Below are 17808 nucleotides of genomic sequence, written 5' to 3' on the forward strand. Positions count from 1 at the left end.
TCATCATTCTTACGATGATAAATAAATTTTGTTTTATTTTTCAGTAGAAAAATATTTTTTAATGATATATGTCGGAGTTGGCGATGGTTATGAAAGACACCACAAAATATATACCCATATTCTCGTTAGTTATTTATTTAAACATTAGGCCACATCTATAACATTTGACATTTGTTATACATTTTAACGGTGCATTCTCTAAAATTTGTGTAAATATGATTATTACATTACACAACTTCTAAAAAAGATATGTATCCAATAATGATTATTTCGGGGAGGTGGTTTGGCACATTAATAACAGGTAAGTAGATCATGCAATATAATAATACGCATAAAAAAGACTATAAATTAAAACAGGAACCGTTACAATTATATCCATAATTGACCAAATCATATCACATTTAGATTGGTGGGGAGGTAATCGTCTTAAAAACTAAACTTGCCTCTCACTTTAAAAAATCCCAAATCGTTTCGATTGTGAATAATGGCGCCCAACCCGACGTAGCTCTCCAATAGGATGTTAGAATGTAAAATTCGGTTTTCGTTGGTCTTGTTGAGGATTATCATGGTTCTGCATAGTTCATCAGTAAAAAATTCCGAATCATAAAGTTTTCTGAGATTTTCATCAGTACAATCTGCAAAACGAAAATACAGTGTTTTCTGCATCTCCAATTTTTAAATGTCTATTTTCAAATAGCAAAAAGTTCTCTGATCCTAGATATTGACGTGCATTATTTACCTTTATGAAAATATAGAGGATGAAATGTAAAAGTCCAGATAGGTATATCTTCCTTAAATGGATTCCATTTAGAAGCAAAATGCACCGGCTTTCCTTTGCCAAATAAAATACGGATCCCTTTCATGTTACGATTCCTAGCGCAAAAAAATAGGTGTAATATATTTTTGCAAAAAAAAAATCGTTTTGTTTGAAAAGAAAGTTCGACAGGCTACTGTAATACTATTTACAAATCTTCGGAGTTCCTCCTGCGTCGGCCAATCATCCTGTTGGCTTCTTCAGAGCTTGAATGAAAACTTCTGCAGTTTTCACTTAATGCAATCCAGAAGAATTGTAAATAGATCTACCTTTTGCATAAAAAAATATTAAATTGTACAGTGTGTCCCACTTAAGAACTCTATACACCCTTGTAAAATCTGTTGGTTCGATTTTGATTTTTTTTTGTCGGATACTTCTCTGAAAAATGCACCAAAAGAGAGAGAAGAGAGAAGTACTATTATGGATTTTTACGAAATAAATTAGCAACGAATTCTTATTACTTAGAAACCGACTATACCAATTTTTGTAATGTTTCAATACAGGGTGTTTGAAATATCGTTTGGGCCCCGCTTAAGGTTGTTCACCGTTGTAAAATCTTTGATCATGTTTGATTTTTGTATTTTTTTTGTTTTTTATGTTGTTGACTATTAGGGATTTCTTTAAGAATAAAGTATCAATGAATTCTCATTCTTATAAAACCTGACTATACTAATTTCCATGAAGTTCAAATACTGGATGCTCGAAATTTCGCAGGCGCCTTGTTTAAACATTACTCCTGTAGAATTTTTGTTTCTGGCTCAATTTTTATAATTCTTTTTTACTGAATAGATCTTACTACAGATAAATGAAACGGTTTTTTCGTATAGCGTCGACTAAAGCCATGGCTAACTAACAGATTTTTGAACCAGAAAATCGAGAAGTAGTTTTAGATTTTTCAAAGAAACTGCAACGGGCTACTTTTTACATTTTTTTACAAAACTTCTGAATTCCTCCTGCGTCGTTTCTGCTGAGTCGAACTTGCTAACGTTTCGCCAATCATCCTGTTGGCTTCTTCAGAGCTTAACTGAAACTGGCTCGCATTTTGCTTTGTACCTGCTTATATATTATTTGATGAGGAGTACAATACAATTTTCTGTCCGGTTTCGTGATTGTGTTCGGCATCTGCTGATGAGTTTATTTGTCTTAGTCTTGAGGCTCTTTCATGTTCTTTGAGCCCAGTTGGTATTGTTTGTCCGGTCTCTCCAATGTATTCTTTGCCGCATATGCATGGAATGCTGTAAACTCCTGGCATCCCAAATGGAATTTTGTCTTTAACGGATCGAAGATGTTGAGAAATTTTTGGACAATTGGTAAATCTGGTTTTGACATTATATTTCTCTAGAATTTTTGATATGTGGTCAGTGATGTTTTGAATGTAAGGAACGATCACAGTGGCAAGTGTAGGATGGCTTTCGGCTTTATTGCTATTGGAAATAATTAGAAAGAAAAACAGAAGTTAGGGTGTTTTAATTCTGGGTTCAGTGACTCGGACTGAGGTAGTGTTATAGCTCTGTAAACATGATTTTTGAACATGAAAGAGCCTTAAGAATGAGACAAATAAACTCATCAGCAGTTGCCGAACAGAATCACGAAACCAGACATAAAATTTTATTCGATAAAACAAGTCCATGCATGTAATCAATGCTTTTACCAATGAAAAATCCGAGTCTATAGAAATAAATCTATATACAACCTAACAATCTTAACCGCGACTCAGGTTCCGTCGCCAATATGGGAATTAGTCATCCAAGATAATATATAAGCAGGTACAGAGTAAAATGCGAACCAGTGTCAGTCAAGCTCTGAAGAAGCCAACAGGATGATTGGCGGAACGTTAGCAAGTGCGACTCAGCAAAAACCGACGCATGAGGAATCCAGAAGTTTTGAAAAAGTAATTAGTTTTAGAGATTTTTTCAAATTGAAAATGACAACAGATTCGTGCTCAGGACTACCTAAAAGTAACTAGACCAATGACCAAACTTTTTGATGTTTAAAAAAAAACAAACCTTGTAAATAGCGATTATTTTGTATGTGATTTTAATTATTGTATGCGATTTTAATTTTAATTATACAAATTTCAAAAATAATGATAAAAAAGACTTTTTAAGGGACATTTATTTTTGACTATCATTTTAAACAACAGCATTAATAAATCTTAGTATTCGAAAGTTGTAAACAAAATTAAAATATAATTAGCTAAAAGTAACTAGACCCATGACCAAAGTCTTTAATGTTTTAAACAAATAAATATTGTAAACCTCGTAAATAATGATTAATTTGTATGTGATCTTAAGATCTTACAAATTTTAATTATACAAATTTCACAAATATGATAAAATAGACTTTTTAAGGGACATTTATTTTTTAGTATTATTTTAAACAACAGCATTAATAAATCTTAGCATTCGAAAGATGTAAACAAAATTGAAATATAAATTAGCGAGTAAATTTGACTGTCGAATATTAGCTCTTCCATGGCAAACTTAGGTTTACAAAGGAAACAGTGTGCCGACTTCCATCAATTTTCTGTTATTTTCATTAATAGATGAGAATTAAAAATCCTTTTTAATTTTAACACCGTTGTAAAGTCTGTTTAATTCATATCTAATCCTCTCTAATCATATTTAATTTTAAGAAAATCGTTGGTGTCTTTTAGTGAAATCTATCCAACAAAAATAATTATCAAAATTCAAACTTCCCGGAAATTAGTATAGTTAGGTTTTATGCAGAATAACAATTTGCTGACACTTTATTCTTAAAGAAATCCCTAATAGCCCTTCTCGATATTTGATATCAAAAATTAGTCCCAGTTAACCATGATTGAGTGCGTTTTTGAGAGATCTATTCAACAAAAAGAAAATTATTAAAATCAAACCCCAATGAAAGATTTTACAACGATGTTGTACAGCCTTAAGCGATATCTCGAACACCCTGTATTGAAACATTATAAAAATTGGTATAATTGGGTTCTAAGTACTCCTGAATAAAAATTCGTTGTTAATTTTTTTTTTAATCCCTAATAGTACTTCTCTCTTCTATCACTTTTGTTAACTAGTCTCAGTTAGCCATGACTTGTTGAAGCAATAAGCAAAACAAGGTTTTAGGGCATTTTTCAAAGACCTATCCAACAAAACAAAATTATCAAAATCGAACCATAAACAAAGATTTTACAAGAGTGTACAGTTCTTAAGTGGGACGCACTGTATATAAAACACATGCATAGGATGGTGATACTAAACTACTGTAATTAACAATTTATACCTAGTAGGCGAAGTAAAATTATCAAACTGCTGATTTTCACTTGACATATGCTTAAACAGGCAATTCTCTAAAATATTGGAAATGCCATCTGCTAATCCGTTAATTTTGCTGCATGGAATAAAAAAATCTACATATTACAAAAAAAATGCATTCAATATTTTTAGTGCATAAAAACTTTACATAATACAAATATACAACTCTTAAACTTTACACATTAACGTTACTAAGAATGTAATGTAAAAATGAATGTGTCTACTTTGTAAAAAATAAGTGGGTTTTCAACTTAATTACTTTGTAACACTGTTTAAAACACTTACGGAATCAGTGAGCCATTTGGATAAATTAGATCACCTATTATAATAGCTTCGATGTCTTCCAGTGGTAGTTTTTTGTAATTAAGCCTTTTAAGAGCGATGAAATCGTATTTTACTACAAGTAGTATTTTGGAAGTTAGCAAAATAAGTCTTTCTTTGTCTGTGTCCCAATGGTTTATTCTGAAAATGAATGTACTTTAGTCAGATTTAACCATAGACCAAAGATCTAAGAGACCACTGCATATTGGAGACCTTACCACTCGGTATTTATCATGCTATTTACAAAACAAGTGGCGAAGGTATTAATAAGCTTGTAATTTAATACTTTTTCTTCTCGGGATGAACAAAATTTTTGGTTGTAGATGGAGTAAAATGTAAGTCTATGATTGGTTAGCCTAATAAGTAAATGATAGAAGTATTGTAATTACAGTTATTAATAATTTTTCCAATGTGGAAAAATATAGGAGTTCAGCCAAATTGTGATAAATAAGCAGTTAGATATAAAAAAGAAGAAAATTCTGTTATTTATTGAATTTGCTTTTCTTTACATTATTTTCCAACATGTACAATTGAAAGGGCAGGTGTAATATGCTTTTTGTGATTTAAATAGTTAAGCTTCATCTTACCCTTTTAATTTTAAAAACTAAATACATCAAAAAATTTTATATAGTTTTTTTTTCCAAAGAACTAATAATAGACAGAAGGATCACTTACTGTGTAAGTAAAAATGTAGCAATTAATGGTCCTTCAGTTTCTAAATCTAAAAACTCTTCTACACACTCTTGGGCGGCTCTCTCAGCAACACCATCACGATATGTGAAAAAGTTATTGGCATCTTGATTGATGTTTACCCTGGGCTGGAGGCTTTGGTGTGGTGTTTCTTGCACGGGAGTGACAGCTTTTGGTTTTGGGCTTACCCATAGAGTCTCCGTAACTAAATTAATATTTTTTAAACTTTTAGCACTATGGAACATAACACAATTTCAAAACCTACTTAAAATTTGAATGGAAGGGTACAAAAACCCTGTGTGGATTGACATAAGAATATAATTTTCATTGTCAAAACCTTTTTCGAATGTAAATTAGCAGTAGGAAAATCAATGCCTATGGTAATTATACAGATAGGGAGATATACCTACTTTTATTTGATAAAGCAGATAAAGGAATCGGCAATGAACCCCAATAACAACTATTTTTGTCGCCACTGTTGCACTGTGTATTTGTTGACTTTTCGTTCTCATTCGAATTTAGCAAATTTTGGCCCGAAGTATCTGTAGTCTTGTTAAGACGCAGCGTCCCGCCCCTAAATTCTGCTGGCATGTCTTCCTCCAGTGATACATCCATCATTGTCTACGTAAAGTTTAATTATTAGAACGAAAATATATACCTGTTTCAGTTATAATTTGCGCCTTTGCCTATTTTTTAAGTGTACAAAATTATACAATTTTCCAAAACATCCGAATCAGCTGATCAATATTACTCTCTTTTTCTATACGTCACATTTCTCACAACATAAATGTAAATTTAAGTTGGTAAGTTGAGGCATCAAATATAAGATTACAAGTCTCACTTTCGAATGTTTTACTTCTCTTGATTCAAATGGTTTTCTAATAGAATTAGTATATTGATCATATAGTATGAGTCATTTCAGGTTAATACTTTCGTTTAAAACACAAAAAGATTCAGTTCCAACTGTGTTATCTACGTTGAGTCTAGTTTTTGCTTAGAATCTTGCTATCGTTCCGACCAATAAATTAAAACGAAAAAAATTATTTATCTTCAAACAAACTCACTACTAAAACAATTTTTTATTTAAAAATAAAAACAAACTAGATAGTGTTTTGTTAAAAATATTCTTATATGTAGTAGGTAAAACAAATAGCACAAAACATGATTTTTTTTTTCTAAAATAAGATAAGCAAGGGTTTTTAAATATGAAAAAATGATTTTAGGTCATAGGTTTGACTACCTAGCTTTCAATATTACTAGTTCATGTCCAAATAGTAAATAGTTTACAAATTAGCGGTCTTAAGGGATATTTTAAATAGCTGTAAAAGACTGTTTTCGGCTATTGTCAGATGCACTTTAATTTGGCAGATGATGTAGTTTTGAAAACAATCCAAAACTTTGCTTTACCCGTTAGAAATGTATCGCACTAACCAAACCACAGTTTGCCAACAAAACATAAACAATAAATAAATAAATGAAAACGTACAACATAAAGCTGCAGGGAGCTTTTTGAGCTTGAGATATTTATGGCACGTATATATTAACAACTTGAATCGTAAGAGTCGAGTCATAATTTCAACTTATTTTTTTTCGAAAATCTAATTTTCCAGATTTTTGTGGCGGAATCGATACTATGAATTACAGCGGATTTTAGGATTAGTTGAAATAACTTGCTTTCACGAAAAAATCGATGTACACCTATGTTAAAAAATAATAATAATGCTGTCCGGTTTTTTTATATCATTTTAACTAACCTTCGCAGTTGAGTAAAATAAGTACAAATATATACTTCCTTTGTTGGTGTTATTCTTTCCCTTGAAAGATTCGAAAATATCTTTTGCACATTTTTATTTTGGATGCGTAAGTATGCTTTTGCTGATGTACGTTTTTCGCTGACTCAATTTTTCCACCAATGATACAGTTTTCATTTACCCATCTCAGGACGTGTAACGATAAAAGTTGGGGGTGGAAAAAATTTAAAGGTGGGATAGTTGCCGAACGGCGAAGAGGGAAACATTTGCGTCGAAACAGGAAACTCGCGTTCAAACCCTGGTCGACTCTTGTTCGGCACGTTTCACATCAATTTTATCAGCTTAGGTATGTTCCGTCATTATCATTTTTTTTTCGGATGATCGTTCCGTTATTTTTTTTAACCATAAGTATCAAAATTCGTTTCTGTTTGGTCCGGTTATATTGGAAGTTTTTATTAACTTGCTCTGTGGAACCAACAGTTTAATGATAACATAATAATGATTAATTTCGCGGAAAAGTGTTTAAATACTTAAAAATTCAAAATTTTATGTCGTTTTAATTTCGATCGCCGAAACAATGTCGTTTTTTTCTTTCAGAATGCTGGCTTTATATTTTTTGTTTGCGATAGTTTCGTTTTCCAATGGAATATGGCTTTCCACGGCGTCTGAACGGTCGGTCGAATGGTACAAACCAGGATGCCACAAAGTTGGTAAGAAATCGTTTTTAAACAGTCGTCGAGTGAAGTGTCGTTTATTATTCTTTTTTAAAAGAAATTCATCCCATCACTAAAAATAAAAAATATAATTTTAAGTAAATGTGGGATCTTGCTCTATTGCCGTTTTCGGTCACAAATATAAACATCGTTTTTATGTATGACCAAATTCAGCTCGTCCCACAATTTTAATTTAATACAAAAATTTTTTTTTGATATATGTTCTGTATGTATAACTTTTTTTTTTTAGAAAAGGATCTCCTAACTTTAAGTCGTCTTCAAAAACAACCGCATATATAGTTTTTTATAGAAAAAACAGTTGACTTATCTGAAGTGTAGATTTTGGTATAACGCGTCATTGGTAAAAAAATATAATTGCATGAAAAATTCAACAATATGAAAATTATTTTTCATTTATGATCAAAATCAACGCGAAAATTAACGTTTCGTTTGATTTTCATTATAAATTTAAAAAATGTTTCATGCTGTTTTTAATATATTTTTTTTCAAGGTCATACAAGAAAAGTCGATATAAAAGATTGCGTATCGTTCGACATAACAACGAACGCCTGCAGAGGTTTCTGCGAGAGTTGGGCGGTACCATCCAATCCCAAGAACTCCCAGATTACTCAGCCGGTCACGTCTATCGGCACTTGTTGCAACATCATGCAAACGGAGCCTATGGAAGTCAGAGTGGGCTGCAAGGACGGCATCCGTACTTTTGTTTTCAAATCGGCAGTAACATGCTCGTGTTACCATTGCAAAAAAGATTAAGGCGACTTTTGATATAAGGTTTATTGATGTATTAATCCGAAAATCTCAATGTAAAATATTGTAGTCTTCGTAGCTATTTAGGTGATTGTTGTGTATTTAATATTTAATAAGGTTTATAAAGTGTAAATAGATGTTGACTGACTGACTGAATTATATCGTTAAGCTTAATATAGAGACGTTATATTTTGGAGGAGTTTTACTACGCGTAGTTCTCGTCACGTAAGCAAGCCGAAACTAACATTTTCTTTTTTAAGTATTTTATTCAATACTCAGACTATTTTCTGTTGTATTTTCTGTATCAAAGTAAATTAAATAAAATCAATTTTATTACTCCAGTAGAAGTTTTTACCAATCAAGTAAAATATTGAACATGGGAAAACTACAATCGTTTGTTCATTTAATCGCCCCATAATTGGTGGGGGTAGTAGAAAAATGAACTAAACGAATAATATTCCGAAGAAAACTTAAGAAACGCGCGTGTGCTGCGAAAGTGAGATGTCAGTTGTGAGAATCACAAGTTTAGGCAAAATCGCACTTATACGAGGGCAGCGCCAAAATTTCCCGGCCTGAATATGAAAGAAACAATTTTTATTATTTTTCAATATAATCCCCCTTAACTTCAATTCACTTATTACATACCTTTATTAACAACTCAATCTCTTTAAAAAAATATTATTTTGGTATGTCTGCAAAATGAGCTAAAACAGCCTCTTTTAACTCAACTTCGTCGTTAAACCGCCGTCCACGTAAGTCCTTTTTCAAATATCCAAACAAATAATAGTCGCTGGGGCCATATCTGGACTATAAGGAGCGCGATCTATCTGTTGGAACCCACACTCTAAAATGGGTGCTTGTGCAACACCAGCAGTATGGACAGGTGCATTATCGTGGAAAAGACGCACGCCTCTGGTCAGTTTTCCTTGACGTTTTACACGTATGCAGTCACAATTTATGTAATAATGTTGCGTAATATTTACCATTGACAGTGGTATTAGTTTCTTTAAAATCTATCAAAATCCAAACAATCAAAAAAGATCGTGATCGTGGATCGTGTTTGTTGACTTACAGACTCTGAATTTTCTTGGAGGTTCTTCATCCTTGCGACGCCACCCCATTGATTCTTTTTTCGATAGAGGGTCATAATAGAGAACCATAGTTTCATCTCCCGTGACTATAGTTTCTATCACAGGCTTCGGTTCCGACCCACAGAGTTCCAAAAAAGGCCGCGCACAGTCGACACGGCGTTGTTTTTGAATAGCCGAAAGGTTTTTAGGAACCCATCTTGTACTAACCTTATGCATACCTAAATGATCATGCAGGATTCGACGAACACTTGTATCAGAAAACTTAGTAATTTCTGAGATTTCCGTGACCTTTAAACGTCGATCATTCACTACCGCCTCTTCCACAATCGCAACAATATCTTTCGTTATGACCTCCACTGGTCGACCAGTTCTTGAATCATCTTCAAGGGACTCCTGCCCCACTCGAAAACATTTTGCCCATTCTTTCACAACAGAATACGAAGGAAAACTTTGGCCGTACACACCATCCAGCCTTTCTTTAATAATTTTAGGTGCTAACCCTTCTTTTGTCAAAAACTTTATGACTGCTCTATACTCACACTCACACGTCTTGTTTAAAATGCTGTCAATAAAAAACTATTTGACGCAAGACTTCAATATTTTTTTCGCAGCGTACTAAGATATATATTTAAAAAAGACAAAGTTTTATCGTGATACTGGAACTGCATCTATGTCAGGCCGGGAAATTTTGGCGCTAACCTCGTAACTCCCCAACACAAGTATCTTGATGAACATCAACGATCGGTAGGCAAACCAACTATTCATTTAGTTATAATAACGTTTGTCGCAAACAATTACATTAGTACATAGTGACGTGATATTAACAAAATGGTCTGAGAAACCCGGTTTGGTGGTAGTCAGTTTTTATGGGATAGCTAGTATACCAGAGAATTATTGGTTTCACACCTTATATGTTAATATTTTGTTACAATTGAACGAATTATTGAACGCCAAACTCATCATCACCACCCAAAAGATTATAAAAAACAAAGATAGATAAAATGTTGCAACAGAAATAAGGATGGTTAGAAATTTGATTAGGTCCGTCCCAATAATAATTGCAAGGCGAATGGAGTATGGCACTGAATTGCAAATATACACTAAAGTGCGCTTGTTCTTTAGTTATATATAAGTTGCACAACCTTTGACAACTCAAGGCGGGTAAAATCGCTTCACTCTTATTACCTGTTAAACCAATTTCGCCTAAATGGTAAATAAATAAATTTCGGATATCTGCACTTTCTCATTGTGTGTTTTATCTGTAGACATAAGGTTTGAATAACACAGCAAACAGTAGTAGTGGCCCACTAACGACTTGAATGGCAATAAATTGAATATCCGTGTTCGATCTCATCAAAAGATTGGCCCGCAACCTGATCGCATACATATTTATCTTTCTGATAAATTTGAAAACTATGTGCTTGGTCTCGTGATCATCGCCTGCTATGATATTAAGAGCAATACCTAGCATCAGATGCGGAGTGGTCGGGGCTCGCGTGACCAATTTTTATATGCTTTGAGTAGTTAGCTTTTAGCTCATCCCAGTCGCCACCATGAATGGAACTGACAAGATCACGTGTTAGTAAAAGACACTTTTTCATCTCCGTTTAAAATTCCAAGAGTTTTGGGTGAACTTAGTTTAACAATTTTGAAAACAAAAGCAGCAAATTGTCAAGAATTCACGAAAAATTTTTAGGCTCTTTGTGATAGTATTATGCAACAACTTTAATAATAGCCATTTGATCATTTAGTCACGTGTTTTATTTGACACGAGCGGAGCATACTATACGATTAATTTATTCCCATTTATTCATTTATTCTAGGGTAATAGAAATCCTGTGATAAAGTTAAATGACAAAGTATTAACAGGTTGAGTAGAAATATTTCGGTTTAATAGTGAGTTAACATGGACTTTACATATGTTGTATGTGATAAAGTGGCGTCAATTCTGGGTGCAATTAAATGTTAAATAATAAGACCAGAATTTAACTTTACATGGGTCTGGTAGACCCCCATAAAACGTATTTAATGGTATGCCATGGAAATGCGATTACCAATTTGATAAAGACTCTACAAAGAATGGAATATAAGGCAATGAAAACTATATCTGCTTTATATTACTTTCCACTAGACTTTGGGAAAAGCTGAAGTTAAATAAAATACGAAATAAACTCGTAAAGGCTTATATAATTATGACTTAATTTCTATTACCTTTTTTTATTTAGGCCTCGGTGCAAGTATATATCCTACTGATTGAAGCTCTGAAATAAATAACAATAAGAAATCCAAAAAAACAAATCATTAATAATTAACGACATAAGAAATATAGGACAAAACATGTAATGCAAACTTTCTCAAAAATGATTGTGCCGTGCGGGTTATCAAAAATGCCCGTCATTAAATTGAGATTTTACAAAATTAAAGTTACCAAGGCGTGTGGCTAGCTGTTGGTGAGGAACTCAAATACCAAAACTAAATTTTTGCTCGCACTTGTTGAAATTTTACGACAATCTCAATCGAAACTTTACGTCGCATTGTTTCTAGTTCGGAGTTTCACTTTGTTAAGTTCCGCTACTTACCAAATCGCAATTTTAAAAGTTTGAAAATTACGTTTTCTTCGAATGGACGACTAAGCTGGAAATCCCTTTACTCGTTTCGAATATGGCGATGAATAATTTTTAAGTAGAATTAACACCCTTTTAAACATTGCTAAGGCGTGGGCAACGTGACAATTTTTGCGCGTCATGCAAATAATAAAATGGGAACCAATTTTTGATTTCTCCAGGGTGATATTATGGAATGAGAGAACACCGTCACACACGACATGGGCATGCGGAAAAATCAATTGGAAAACGATATAAATCCCACCTCGTGGAGCGTCTTTTGCCAATTTTAGATTTGCTTCGGGTTATTAGAACAAAACGTTGTTTAACATTGTCTTTTTATTCCGAATGAAATAACGGAATTGAATGCTATTGCGAAGAATTGTGAGGGAATTGCGAGATTGGAAAGTGTTCTTTTAATTTTGGTTAGGAATTTTTTAAAACACCCACACCTCCCAGAAAAAAAAATCCAAAAAATAAAATAATTTAAAAATATGTTAAGGGGTTCATTGCATTAAAAGTGCCCTTAGAATGAGTCGTGTTACCGAAAACTTAATATCCCTAACGGTGATTCAAAAAGTAGCCTAAATACCACAAAATTCATTGATTAGGCGACGATGACATTTTCGTACAGAAGCGAATGCTCTTTCGCGCACGACCTTAAATTTCACAAAATAAGCAGCACTATTTTCTTCCAAAATTGGGATCTCCACATACTTAACTTACATTACTTACAATATTGCCGAAAAAAATGCCACGTCCAAACTGAATGTTGTTGTTGGACACCGCAATGTCTAGATCTAAGCTCTAGTACTGTGCAATAATTTGTGCCCGGATTTGCGTTAAATATATATTGAGGGTATACAGAGAAAATTTATTAAGTTTCATAGTTTTAAAATCGATGGGGCGTGTTCACTGAGTTGCACTGAGCAGTTATTACTTTTGGAAAGATTTAATTTAATTAAAGGAACCCAGAAGTTTTATAAAAAGTATTACCATTGCAATATTATTTATATGATATTAATGTGTAGGTACGTACGTATTATTACATATTTATGTTTTTCTATTTTTTAATTATTGATTTTGGATTCAAAAGTGCTCATTCCGTAATTATCTGGATAGCCCAACTAGTAACCGCCCCGATCAAAGAATTAATTTTAAATAATGTCTGTCGTTTTGTTTTTTTTTTCTATATAAATTAATTAAAATCCAGTTGTGTTTGTGAGGTTTTTGGGACCATTACGAGTAATTAATCTAATTAATATATTTTTTGCATCATGTCAGAAGCAATTATGGCAATTATGGACATTTAGATTTAGGAATCAGCTTCAAGCAAGTATTAGATGATCCAAAAGTGTGGTACTTTATTTTTCTTTTATCATTATTATTATTGTTTTCGTGCCTTCTAATGTTCGTTTTGTTACTTGAATGGCCAAACTTGAAAGTCTGCATTTTGTCTATGTTTTATATAAAAATGAACCCTGTCCGTGAAGGTTATGTGTCCCTTAATAACTATAATAATATTTAAAACTAATGAAAAGTTGGTGGCAGTGTGATGAATTGCCTTGGTTGTTGAAGATAACTTATACAAATTATTTTAATAAATTTGGTTCTAAATGGCTGGTTATAACCAATAGCATTTAAAGATGATTTTTATTTCACATTTAGGGAATATAGCAAAGTTGTTTTCGCAAATTTCACGGTAACGTCTAGGGATGTTTAAAATGTCATGCGGTCTAAAAAATGATCAGTTTGATTCTGAGAAGTTTTAAACGAATTTTTTTATCAGCTGCATTATCGAAACGGAAAATTATTTTACAGACATACTTTACAGAAAACTTGATGTTTATTTGCTCATTATAATTGATATCTTTCCGTCTCGAATAGCCTTTTTTTTTCTTTTCTTCTCTTTGTATCTGTCTTTTGTTCAAGCCTGCAATTTTTTACCTAAATTCTTTAACAATGGCGAGTTTATTTATTGTTCTGCGTCGAGTTATTTCCTTATTGCGTGATAATCGTTCCTTTTTGTGATGTGGGGATGCATACTGAAAACGTGTGTTCCTTGAATATAAAGAAATATAAAAGCAAACGACGTATTTTTACCACATTATGATTTATATAGTTGTAGCTTCTCTCTGTATGATACAGAAATACTAAATAACAAAAATATTAGCCTTCTATAGGACCATTTCAAGCTCGACAGTTTGGATAAATGTTTAAGCTCTAAGTCTCATTGTGATACTCTTATTTTAACTCTAAATAGTGTAAATTATCTTTTTATAAATCTTAGTGAGATTTTAACTAGGCAACAGTAGCTAAATTTATACTATGCGAAGGTGGAGTCCCGATTACTTTGTGAGATCAATTTGTGGGGAGCATTTGTAAATGCCGATAAAGTTTACATCTTGTAGGGGTTTATTTGCCCAGGACAAAATTTTCAAACTGGCGAGTCTATTGATTTTTGAAATGTCATTATGTATTTTGACTATTCTTATACAATTTTATAGTTGTCTAGCCTATTGGGATTCAAAGGGTTAAATGTGAGCCGATCCCTATATTACAAAAAGAGTACAAATGCAGGTTAATTATCTAATATTTGACACTGTACATAGTCCCTCTTCATTTTGATTTTGATATTTAAGCGGGTTTTCCGCTGAATCATTTTTAAATCTGGCCAAAGGCAAAATCTAAATATGGAGTCGAATTGTTTCCCATAAAACTCAGCTTCCGTTGGTTACATTAGAACTGAGCAATTAAAGCTAGGGTAATAAATCAAATATACAACCAATGTCGCTCGCACTTAAATGGATTTATGTTGCTTTCATTAATTATGATCTTTTATTCCATGAGTAAGCGCATTAAATCCCACAATAAACTCATGCATTTTGCTCTGCTTACCGTTATTTCCATTTTTAATTTCGTATTTGCGATAACTAAGTAAAGATTTACGTTCTTTTTGTACTAAAATAATCATGAGTTACTAGACAATTGCTTCATGATAATTCTCTGAAACCGAAAAGTTTCCCAATGCGAGTTAACAAGTTTTTGATTGAAATTAAGTTGGGACCGCAAACTGAAATTTGTTCTACTGAACTTTAAGAACAGATTAAAGTTTGGAGGGAACTAAATTATACCCCGTCGGTTGAAACTATATGAAGGGCTTTTGTAAAAACCGACCCACATGTTTGCGTAGTCAAATATTATTTATGCCTTAAGTAGGGTGATTGAGTGTCTCATTAATAGTTCTGAGGATCTAACAAAACCAACGTTTCTAAATTTCTAATACCTAGCCGCATATTTTCTTACCTGTACTTGTTTCCTATGACGTTTAACATTCAAAATTTCCTATAATGAAAAAAAAATGCAAACATCGAAATAAAAATTTGTGAAACTTAAAAACGCCTTCGCCGGTAATGCAGTTATCCTTTGAACACTTTATTTTAATGTTTATTAAAAAACAAAAACGGCCTTATAAAATGCATCCCATTTGGGTCGCACAGCTTCGGCGACACATTTTAGCTGTTCATGAATATTCTTCCTGCTTAACACAAATCCTTATTAATATTCAAGATAATAATGATACACCTCGTTTTAATTTTGTCTACCTACCAAGTTTCTGAAAATACCTTATATATATATATTTTTATGGTTACTGCGTTGTGCTTTCATTTTATTTTGATAAAACATTGAGATTTCTACGGTACATTATGATACGCTATATGATAAAATTTGGATTTCATTTTATATAGGGTAGGAGGACTGCATTACCCTCCAGTGATGTTATTGTGAAGTGAAATGTATTTTTACTGCTTTCATTTAACTTTAGCACATTTTCCATAGTCCCTTTGCTATATCTCCAAGATTGAGCTGTGCATAATTTTAAAATATCCTGAAGTATTATTAAGGAATTGCGAGATTACGAGATGACTAAAGAAAGGAAGTGATAAATAATAATAAGAAACTATTTCCAAGAAAACAAATCCAGAAATGTAATATATATTTCTGATCAAAAATGTGTTTCAAAGTACTACAATTTCGAAGAGTTTAATCGTAAACAAATTTTAAAAAATCGTTTTTAAATATACAGTAAATTAATAATATGTTTTACATTCACTTTGGTAGATTACATAACATTCTGGAAAATTCTTTTGAATCCGCCAGAGAGTGGCTGAGATCGCTGCGACCTGTACCGCAGCCCTTCGCAACTCGTGTCCAAAGATGAACATAGTTGACATTTGCAATCAGCCGCCTCATAGTACTCGTACCTGGCTGCAGATGGCAGAGCGCCCTCTTCGCAGTTTCGCAGAATAACGAAGGCTTTGTTTCGACCGTAATGGACGCAGACTGGATGATTCGATTTTTTGAATGGAAAACGAAAATCTGCTATCTGAAAAAATTTATTTCAGTCATAGGTAACCATTTTATGTCTTTATATCGTATATATTAAACATAAAATGCAAAACATCTGGAAACAGCACTTTTTGTCAAACTAGTTACTTTCAGCAAGTAATTAATAATAATATAATTTTCTAATCATCATAGTTATTTTTTAAGTGAAAACTGTATTAATTTTTTGACAAAATATTCTATCCATCATTGCACAAATTTAAAAAAAAAAACACGTTGCATAGGTACCTCGTTTGAGTCACAACGTCCCCAACAGGCCATTACGCTCAGTATGTCCCAACATTCCTTTCCATTTTCGTCGGTCTGGGACACCTTGTAGGTATAAGTTCGTTTATGACATTTAAGTGTCAGATTCTCGTCGGTATCTTCATCATCATATATGGGTCCAATATCTATGATTTGCTGGCATCTGACAGCTACATGTACAGCGACGAAAATCCATAAAATTGTCAGAAGCATCCTGGGAAATCAGAAAAAGTACTTAATATGCAAATCAAGTTGATGCAGAATTAAAAAACTATTTTTGTAATAGCGAATATAGCGATTGTATTGAAATCGTCATTGGTTTCCATAATTTTGAACACCTTGATGAGTTTTTCCGATTTAATGCATACTTTAAAAAAATTCTAGTATGGAATTTAATTTGTTTCAACTTTATTTCTAGTGATTAACGAATGAAGTACAATTTTGTTAATTGATGAAGTTCGCCAAGATGCACTATTAATATGGAAAAAATACAGGCTATCACAATTTTAAAAAACGTCTTCTATATCGTCATCCTGTATAACCTGACTTCCTGACAGTGCCTTACGAATAGTATATATTGTCATATAAACAAATTTTCTAAATTTAGCTATTGTATGTATATTTTTTATATTTATTAAATTACTCAGGCAATGGTTTGGCAAATTCAAGCACTCTATATTTTTGAAAATTAAGACTGCGATGCTAATTCTTAAACAAGGTAAATAGCATTATTCAAAATAAAATAAAATTGACGGAATAAACAAAAAAAAGGTTACACAGTTTAAAATTTCTGAAAATATCACCAACATAGAGACAAAATAAATGATACACACATTTGAAATAAGTGGCAATTAAAACGTTTATGACCCCTCCGCGTTTCATAATGCCCTTTTAACAAAAAGTAAATTTAACCGTCGACACGTAAAAAGTCAATTAGTTTCGGAGAAACTCCCACCTACCTGTTGTTTCCCGAGAACGCTCTGGCGCAGTTTTCTAGCCGTCTGGAGGAGGACGATGTTTTGCGGGATATGACGAGGATTTCTCATTATGGAAAGTTGATATTCGCTCCCACAGTAGGTATGGCAAAAGCGGATGCGTATTTTGCAAGATG

The 17808-nt window shown here is 32.7% G+C and overlaps 3 protein-coding genes across 5 annotated transcripts; 1 reads left to right on the forward strand and 2 right to left on the reverse strand.

Moving 5' to 3' along the window:
• Positions 1–114: 114 nt before the first annotated feature.
• LOC132704035 (tumor protein p63-regulated gene 1 protein-like) lies at positions 115–5987 on the reverse strand. 3 transcript variants are annotated; one of them, XM_060673659.1, is made up of 6 exons: positions 5384–5519; positions 5104–5323; positions 4393–4569; positions 4076–4183; positions 740–873; positions 115–635 (listed from the first exon to the last, which is right to left on the reverse strand). In XM_060673659.1, the coding sequence occupies exons 1-6, from the start codon at positions 5427–5429 to the stop codon at positions 427–429; spliced, it is 894 nt and encodes a 297-aa protein (XP_060529642.1). In that variant the 5' UTR covers positions 5430–5519; the 3' UTR covers positions 115–426. The 3 variants fall into 3 exon arrangements, with proteins under 3 accessions (XP_060529642.1, XP_060529640.1, XP_060529641.1); XM_060673657.1 differs by lacking the exon at positions 5384–5519 and adding an exon at positions 5529–5987 and having other exon boundaries at positions 121–635; XM_060673658.1 differs by lacking the exons at positions 4076–4183; positions 5384–5519 and adding an exon at positions 5529–5982 and having other exon boundaries at positions 122–635.
• A 920-nt stretch (positions 5988–6907) lies between these two features.
• LOC132703600 (thyrostimulin alpha-2 subunit) lies at positions 6908–8492 on the forward strand. The gene is made up of 3 exons (XM_060672952.1): positions 6908–7215; positions 7467–7579; positions 8094–8492. The coding sequence occupies exons 1-3, from the start codon at positions 7031–7033 to the stop codon at positions 8354–8356; spliced, it is 561 nt and encodes a 186-aa protein (XP_060528935.1). The 5' UTR covers positions 6908–7030; the 3' UTR covers positions 8357–8492.
• Positions 8493–16032: 7540 nt separating this feature from the next.
• On the reverse strand, positions 16033–17791 carry LOC132704134 (thyrostimulin beta-5 subunit). The gene is made up of 3 exons (XM_060673941.1): positions 17657–17791; positions 16680–16911; positions 16033–16431 (listed from the first exon to the last, which is right to left on the reverse strand). The coding sequence occupies exons 2-3, from the start codon at positions 16908–16910 to the stop codon at positions 16168–16170; spliced, it is 495 nt and encodes a 164-aa protein (XP_060529924.1). The 5' UTR covers position 16911; positions 17657–17791; the 3' UTR covers positions 16033–16167.
• Between the last annotated feature and the right edge of the window lie 17 nt (positions 17792–17808).

Source organism: Cylas formicarius, unplaced genomic scaffold (genome assembly GCF_029955315.1).
Source record: "Cylas formicarius isolate icCylForm1 unplaced genomic scaffold, icCylForm1.1 PGA_scaffold_6__28_contigs__length_40554024, whole genome shotgun sequence".
Classification (NCBI taxonomy): domain Eukaryota; kingdom Metazoa; phylum Arthropoda; class Insecta; order Coleoptera; family Brentidae; genus Cylas; species Cylas formicarius.

Excerpts from the sequence above, each read along its gene's own strand:
- LOC132704035 (XM_060673657.1), bottom strand. The coding sequence starts at position 5,736 with ATGATGGATGTATCACTGGAGGAAGACATGCCAGCAGAATTTAGGGGC. Across the intron at positions 4,570-5,103 it reads GCTACATTTTTACTTACACA|AATAAACCATTGGGACACAG; the intron begins GTAAGTGATCCT and ends ATTCATTTTCAG. Across the intron at positions 874-4,075 it reads AATTTTACTTCGCCTACTAG|GAATCGTAACATGAAAGGGA; the intron begins GTATAAATTGTT and ends TTTTTGCGCTAG.
- LOC132703600 (XM_060672952.1), top strand. The coding sequence starts at position 7,031 with ATGATACAGTTTTCATTTACCCATCTCAGGACGTGTAACGATAAAAGT. Across the intron at positions 7,216-7,466 it reads CATCAATTTTATCAGCTTAG|AATGCTGGCTTTATATTTTT; the intron begins GTATGTTCCGTC and ends TTTTTCTTTCAG. Across the intron at positions 7,580-8,093 it reads ACCAGGATGCCACAAAGTTG|GTCATACAAGAAAAGTCGAT; the intron begins GTAAGAAATCGT and ends TTTTTTTTCAAG.
- LOC132704134 (XM_060673941.1), bottom strand. The coding sequence starts at position 16,910 with ATGCTTCTGACAATTTTATGGATTTTCGTCGCTGTACATGTAGCTGTC. Across the intron at positions 16,432-16,679 it reads GACGTTGTGACTCAAACGAG|ATAGCAGATTTTCGTTTTCC; the intron begins GTACCTATGCAA and ends AAATTTTTTCAG.